The 8,603-nt window shown below is 30.9% G+C and overlaps 1 protein-coding gene across 1 annotated transcript in view; it reads left to right on the forward strand.

Moving 5' to 3' along the window:
* LOC106459585 (dystrophin-like) overlaps positions 1–8,603 on the forward strand; it is a 165,762-nt gene that overhangs the window by 127,380 nt on the left and 29,779 nt on the right. The window contains exons 11-14 of the mRNA XM_022386100.1: positions 920–981; positions 4,892–4,966; positions 5,623–5,827; positions 6,518–6,606. Of these exons, the coding sequence (XP_022241808.1) occupies positions 920–981; positions 4,892–4,966; positions 5,623–5,827; positions 6,518–6,606 (431 nt within the window). The remainder of the gene's footprint in view (positions 1–919; positions 982–4,891; positions 4,967–5,622; positions 5,828–6,517; positions 6,607–8,603) is intronic.

The following is an 8,603-nucleotide window of genomic DNA, read 5'->3' on the forward strand; positions in this document are numbered from 1 at the left end:
TAAAAAAAGCGACATTAATTTCTTGACGACCTAATACATAAGCAGTGAAGAAAATCATAATTCAAAATAGTGTTACGCTTGCCTAATTAAAAGAACAACGAACAGTCTGTGTATTGATTTGAATAATTGGTTTACTAGGTACTTGGTAAAAATATTTCACTTCCCAAAACAATACGGATCAGTCCTAAATACCTAGTTCTTAGGCTACACAAGTTGTTTGTTGGATACTGTACTCTTGATTCTCCCACTCAAGGGATTATAAAACACAACAAAACAAAACTTTATTTACTGTGTTACATATATCTAACTCTTAATCAAAGCTGATTCCAGAGCAAAAATAAAACTATTTACATAAAATTTCACCAAACGACGTTAATGAATACGATTTACATCACATTTTACTAAACGACACTAATGCCAACAGTTTACTTCAGCGTTTAAAAAACGACACTGAACGCATACAGTGTTCTCTTTCTCTGCAAAGTCATTTACAAGATAAATTATTGTAATGCAAAACTTTTCAACAAGCAATAATGTAATTCGTATAGATGCAAAAAAGAAAAATGTTTTAATTGTTCACAAAATTATAATGAAAATCGCTATCTCACATTTCTGCTCAAATGTAATAGTTATGTTTACCAAATCATTTTACTACTGAATCCTCCATTAAGGTATAACATTTGGAACATACAATAGGTAATATTCTTAAATTTGAAAATGTTTACAAGTTATCACCATATGAAATGTAAAATGGGATTGTGGGATAAGACAACAAGAAAAGCTCATGATGCTACAGCAATAAAGAACGCTAAAGGATATATTGAAAATATTGTGTTTTGTGATGTGATTGTTAATTTGTTCAATGAAAATCATGTAATAACCACTATGTATATTTATATATATCCACCTTACTTTCTAGCCATTTATCAGAGACAACACATTGGGACCACCCTAAAATGATTGATTTAATGGAATCCTTAGGTAAGTTACTTGCTATTTTTCATAATCATAGTTAAAATTATATTTCAAGATATTGTTGTAAGCTATATTTTCAATGTTTTAATTTAGACAGTAACTAGAGGGTGCATGTCGTTAAGATCGAGAATTTTTATTGAAGTAGTTTTACTCATACGATACAGAAAATTCCCGCATTTGGTAGATGTGAGAGTTCAGTATAAATACAAGTGATATATAATCGTTTAGTTGTTCATCGAGTTCAGTAAGAGTTAGTTCCTCAGTAACTTATTCAGCATTTGTCGTACAGAGAGGATATTCAATATATATACTATAAATATTAGTACAGAGACACAGCTTTTTGAGTGGATGGGGCAGATATCAGTTGGCTTTTATAAATTATCGAAGCACCAAATAAACACAACAAATCAATTTCCAATCAATATTAGCAACTTTAAAATATTATGTAATGTGAAAAGTATTAACAGAAGAAAAATAAAAGAAGAGTTAACTGTGAGTGAACTAAAACTTAATTTAAATCAAAACGTAGGCGTCACCCTGTATATTTCCTAAATGTTCGCACAATTTTATAAAATTTTGTACAACAGAAATTTTAAAGTGACAAACAGAAGCTTATTAGCCCATCAAGGATGTCCCTTCCATCTCCCAACTATAAGCACCCTTTACTATTCATTAATTCATCCAATCTTTTTTTGAACTCAGTTACATTTTTTGCCTCCAACACCCTTGAAGGCAGCTCATTCCAAAAGCTATCCACCCTGTTTGAAAAGCAATACTGTCTAAACTGCAGACGACTCCTATGCTGCCAAAATTTGAACTTATGACTACTTCTCCTATTGTTTTCACTGCTAAGCACAAAAAAGTTTTATGGATCTATATTATCAATACCTCAATCTTAAACACCTCAATCAAATCCCCTCTGACCCTTCTCCTCTCTAGAGAAAACAAGTTTAGAGATTTAAGTCTCTCCTTATAGAACAATCCCACAATCGCAGGTATCATCTTAGTGGCTCTTCTCTGAACCTTCTCCAATAATTTAATATTCTTCTTGAGGAAGAGAGACCAAAAATGTACCTAGTACTCTAAATCAGGGGTCTCCAAACTATGGCTGCATCCAGCTCACCAAAAGTTTATTAAAGTAATAATATAATTTTTTAATATTATAAAAACAAAAAATGAAATGTAATTGAGCAAAAGCCAATCTGATCATGTATGCATCCCTAATTAATTTTACCACGACCTCTCCAGCCCACGAAGCCTAAAAAGATCTGTCTCCTGGCCCTTGTACAAAAAAGGTTTGGTGACCTCCTTTTCTAAATGATGTCTTACAAGTGATCTATACATTAAAATAATAACACCCCTTGTCTTGTATTCAATATTTCTATAGATGCTACCTAAAATCCTAATAGCCCTATTGCTAGCAACAATACACTGTTTAGATGACTTAAGTGATTTTTCGATCACAACACCAAGATTTATTTCTTCAATCACAGTATTTAATGTATTCCATTTAAATTGTAACAATAATTTGAATTGTGAAAACTTACATGCATCACATTACATTTTGAATAGTCAAACATCATCTGCCACGTATTGCCCCAAGGCATCAAATGATATAAATCTCCCTGTAAGTCTGCAGCATTTTTGATACAACTAGCCGCCCCAGAAATCTTAATGTCATCTGCAAACTTCAAAATTTGATCACCATTCCATAGTCAATATAATTAATATAAACAACAAACAGCAGAGGACCCAGCACAGAGCCCTGAGACACACCACTTGTAAGTGTGATCCAGTCAGATCTAACTCCATTTATTACCACTCTCTGCTTTCTGCTCTCCAACCATTTTTCTATCCAGTTTAATAACATTCCTCCCACAACCACATTTAATTTTTGTAACAAGTCTTCTGTGAGCACCTTATCAAATGCTTTCTGAAAATCAAGGTTGAAGGCTAGGCTCACCTAGTCCTGGTGCAGTACCACGCACGAGTCAAACTTCAGCCCCACCAGACCCAGACTACGGAGTTATTCCTTGTCTCAAGGTTTAGAAACCTGGATCCATTTTGCCGACTTCTCTTACCTACATTTCAGAGCACTGGGCAGAAATAATGTTGCGTCAGCACTGTCCAACAGCCGTCGCAATGCTTTGTTTTAGTTATAGACAGTCCAATTTCCCCCGTAGGTGTCAGTTCTGATGACCATGGCATGAGAAGTTGAAACTTGTTATACAATTCAAAAATAAAATAATCCACTTGAAAAACTGTGTCTCTGGACTTTTATTTAGTCAGCATTTGTTTTCAATCAAAGAAATTTTTGTTCAAAGATAATTTTTTTCTTAAATAGTGCAGTATTTGGAGCTTGGAAAAAGAGAAATCGAATGAAGTCAGTGACATTGATAAGAATTCTAAGAATTTTGGTCATGTGTGGAGGCATAATTTTAAATTGATTGTTCTAATTCAGTAATATCTAATATTATTTCTCATGGTATTCCATTTTCCATTAATACTGTCATAGAATTAGTCATAGAATAAAATTTTTGGTAGTGATGCCAATGATTGAAGCTGACATGGTCAGCATTTTAAAACTAAACACATTGAATTCTATAAAACTTTTCTGTTGAAAGTTCATAGGTGAAAACTAAGCTAATCTAAGTTAACAACAAATAAAGTATTTTGCAAATTAACCCTAGAATTATCATTACATATGATACCCCATCATCTTTTTCACACACTTTTCTAAACTTTTTAGGAACAAAATTGCTTGTGAGTCCATGACTGTTGGTAGTAGGACTCCTAATAATGTATGAGTCACAATAAAAAATACTAAATAAAAATACCATCGGTATTGTTTGTAATCCCACTAATTATTGTTAGTACCCTTTTTATGTATCTTGCATAAACAGTAGTGATTTAAAACCATTTACTGGCCAGTTCTTTACTTGGAGTATTGTAACACGTAAAAACATAGAATATCTCCACATGATGCAATATGTGGACACCACTTATAGTGAACAGTATTTAAAAAGTTGTTAAATTTCATAGTTAATAAGTAATATTAAAGATACAGACTGTCCAAAATTAATAGATGAGTATTGTATGTTAAGCTTATAAAACAAAAAAGTGATTTTAAAATTTTTAGAGAAGGGAAAAAATGTCTTATTTAAATGCAATCAAACTGTTACATGCAACATTAACCAAACGTCTGACCTTTATAAAAAGTTTATTTAAAACTTATCAGTAGTGAAATAATCATAGCTTCAGTTTTTGAGTGTTCATCAAATAGTTGTTAAGATATTCATATATATATATATATATAGACCCATATGTTTTGTAGGTTATGTTCATACAATTTATGTACATTCACAATTTAAAAGCACACTGTAGTTTAGATTATTTTTATAGTGGGGAGGAGATTTGGAAAATGAGCCTCTGATTACTTCAGCAGTATTTATAGAGATGTAGATTTGGAAGTATTTCTTCTGAAATTGGTTTATCTAGTACTTTTGGGGTTTATTCAGATAGTGTAGTATGTATGAGTTTATAGTCTTCATTAATAAATTCTGATCAAAAGCTAGAACTAAAAAATAACCTATGAATAAATGTAATAGGCTGATGCAAAGTATATAATTTGATAAATGTACAGTGAAACTGAAACCTATAATGAGTAAAGAATGCTGAATCAAAGATTGGATATCATCACTGTAATCCCAATAATATCTCACAAGGTTTAGCTGGATTAGGAGATTTAAATTAGTCTATACTAAATTAACATAGCCAATTAGTCTTCATCAGTGTAAAATTAATAAGAATAATGCTATTTAAAGGTATTTTATGTATTATAACCAGTAATACTAATGAAACTACTTTTGCATACCATTCATGTGATTTACAAATTATGCCATCCTCTTAATTTCAGCTGAATACAATGAAGTCAGATATTCTGCATACAGGACAGCTATGAAACTACGCATTGTGCAGAAACAGTTAAGTTGTAAGTACTTTGAGATTATTTTAAAGTTTTAGAACCATGATAGGAAAAGTCAAATGATAAATTATGTTTCTTGCTTTGGTCTAATAAGAATAATATATATTAATTTTTGGTATTTTTCTTAACATATTATTTTAAACTCTGGTTGTTTATAAATTACAACATATTCAGCTTAACTCAGAATGATATTTACACTTAGAAAAAATATTGTTCATATTACAATCATTTTCTTACAAAGAAAAATTAATTTGTATTTCACAATAATTCATTGAAACCACAGCAGTAATTAATAATAATATATAATATACTGTAATAATTAATTTTTATGAAAATAAAACAACACTATTTTGATATGTTTGTTAATAAAGCAGATATATTAAGAGAAAAATGTTGTTCTGATAGGCATCGCCTGTCATCTCTTCTTAAACTACAATTATATTTTTGTCAAAGTCATAGGCACTGTGAAAAACGTTACATTACATAAGTTCATTAAAAGTTACTCAGATGTTCAATGAAATTTTTGAATTTTATTTCAAACTACCCACCAGAATATTACACTTCTGGAATTAGAAACATGTGATACCTGTTCCCAATGTTTGTTTAGTCAACAGTCTGTCTTTAATGTTTAGTTGAATATCTAATATTTGGTTGTTTTCCAGTGGATTTGATAAACTTGAACAATATCATCAATGCATTTGATCAGCATGGCCTTCGAGCTCAGAATGATAAGCTGATCAGTATTACAGAAATGATCACCTGTCTTTCAACAATATATGAAGGTGTAGCCGGTGAATCTGCTTCTTCAGTCAACAAACCTCTTTGTATAGATCTGTGTTTAAACTGGCTCTTGAATTTGTTTGACACGTAAGTTGTGAATTATCTTAGGAATTACATCCTTATTCTACTGTAATCCATTTCAACATTTTGGAACATTAATTAACAATAATGTATAACACATCTGGTATAAAATGTTGAAATTGTGATAGACAATGTTTTCAAAATCTAGAAGTCCACAGAAGAACAATCGTTAATTATATCTGGTCATAAATAATCGAGTTTTTATAAGATATTTTTAGATTATGCTTAAAAATAGTGCACTACAAATGTATCTTAGCTCCAGAATTATAAAACATATTTTTAACTAATTAATACTTACTACAGATCTAGATTCATGAAAATAGCTAAGTTTACTTATTAAGTTTCAAAGCTACAGAAGTTTTTTGCCTTGATATTAAGATTTAATTTATCTGTTGTTCATCACCTTTCATTATAAATCTGCAAAGAGAAATCAGATTGTTTGAATGGCATCTTATGCTCTGTGACTCAGACACAGCCAACCCTAATTTAGAACTGTGGACCACAGAGAAGGCAACCAACTGGCATCACCTGACACCTAAGCAGCTATTCTTAACTGGAATTTATTGTCATTCTTATAGTGTATATATTTTCTTGAAGAGATTATAGACTATCCTTGAGCATTTGGCATGTTCTATTTTTATATTTCCTGTATATTGACATAGTAATGCACTTTTTCTTATTGCTCTTCTCTGCCAGTTCTACCAGAACAGGTTACATTCGCATTCTGTCCTTCAAAGTTGGCATAGTACTACTCTGTCAAGGGACCCTCGAGGATAAGTTTAGATGTAAGTAACCTGTGCTTGGTCTGAAGACTTGATGTAGTTGAGGTCATTACTTGTATGGCTCTTGGCCTTACAATATATAATTTAGTTTAATAATAATTTGCTTGCTCAATTGTTTGAATCCTGATCAACCATGACAGTGAGCTGAAGCTATAGGTTTAATTTGCATAATGAAAACTTGAGTTATGTATATATATATATATATATATATATATACCGTTATCGGTCCTAGTTGTCAACTTATTGTCATAACGGATAATGTCTGTGGTAATAGCACCCAAATGTGTTGGAGATATTGCATCTATCAGACAAAATCCAAATGCACTCAGCTTCGTATCCTTATTTGATTGATTTTTTTTATGATTTTCCATGACTGCTGATTAGATTGACATCGGCATTTGAATGTTGTCTGATAGATGGAATATCTCCAATGCATTTGGGTGCTATTATCACAGACATTATCTGTTATGACAATAAGTTGACAACCAGGATCGCTAAGGGTATTGCGATATTTAATTCATTATTGTTTTATAGTACTGATTTAATCGCCTATTAACAATTAATGTAGCCAGTAGTCTGTAAGCTATTTATTTATATATATATAGAGAGAGAGAGAAAGAGAAAGATGGTACACACAAATATATTTGATATGTTTTTTTTAGAACCATGAATAGATTTGAGATGTTGACAGAAGGTTGTTTGTAACCTTGTAACTTACCAAGTCAAGGGTAATGATAAATGAAGAAAAATGTTGACAATGTAAATCTATTTGATGTTATTTAAGATTCTTATGCTGTGTTGCACAACATTCAACCACTTGTGAAGCATATATAAGCATGTTTGAAGTAGAAAGATGCAATGCAACTTAGAAGCTTGATGATACACCCATTACTTGTTATTTCATGCTTCCTTTAATTTTTGGTTTGTTCTGAATAACTGTGTTTTTTTAATGGGCTATCTGAACTATCAACAAACAGGAGACTAAAGTTTAAATATGATCAATATCATTAAGGGCTTTGGTTCAAGAAAGTTTAACTTAGTTTATTTCAGTAAAAACAGCAGAATTGAAATAAAGAATCCTACGAGGATCTTTTTTTACATGATTCTTATTCTTGAAAGATTAAAAATGGTTCTCATCCGAATTTTCTTTGAGAAATTCAATTGTTAAGTAAAAAAACGTAATTACTCTTTTGAAAAATTTTCTTGGCAATACCCTAGTGTTAATATGAGGAGTTTATAAGGCTTCTTGTTGTGAAAAAAATAGTTTGAAGTGAATTACAAGGAAAGTTTTAACTTTGGTATAATTTGTGTTTATACACACAATCTCATACTTGGTGTAAACTAAATACATATGTGTTCTGCAAAAGGTGGATAATACAAGCTGAAAGATTATAAATACAACTCCAGATAAGTATAAAAGAATATATTTTTATTTCAACCAACGTTTTGCCTTTGCGGCTTTGTCAGGGTTAACATACACAACTGTTTGATAGTAGAACATACTAGTAGTGTGAAGCTGTTTTTCTAAACTTTTATCAAAATGTGTAAATCTCTCCAATACACTACAAATTTTGGAAGACAACAAACATGCTGAAAGAAAAGAACAAACTGAGGACTCATAAACATTACAACGTAATTCAATCAGCAGATTACTTCATATTAGATGTTTTGTCATAAAATTTTAATATAAAAACACAATAAATCACATGAATATGGCATTGAGGACTTTGCTAAAAATTGAATGTATAGGAATCTTTGAACCCATCATGCATATGATACACAGAGCATTGGTTTATTACTACAGAAACAAGGTCACTCTCAAGTATCAGTGAGTGTGATATTTAGGGTTGTAAATCATATCTAAACAAAAATATTATGCTCATTGACAAACAAGCTGTCCTAGGTTTTTTATTTCTCCAGTTAAATGATATGCAGTCGTATGTTATCCTCATTTTACACCCCCCACAAATGTGTGTGTATATATATATATATATATATAT

Source organism: Limulus polyphemus, unplaced genomic scaffold, assembly GCF_000517525.1.
Source record: "Limulus polyphemus unplaced genomic scaffold, Limulus_polyphemus-2.1.2 Scaffold632, whole genome shotgun sequence".
NCBI lineage: Eukaryota > Metazoa > Arthropoda > Merostomata > Xiphosura > Limulidae > Limulus > Limulus polyphemus.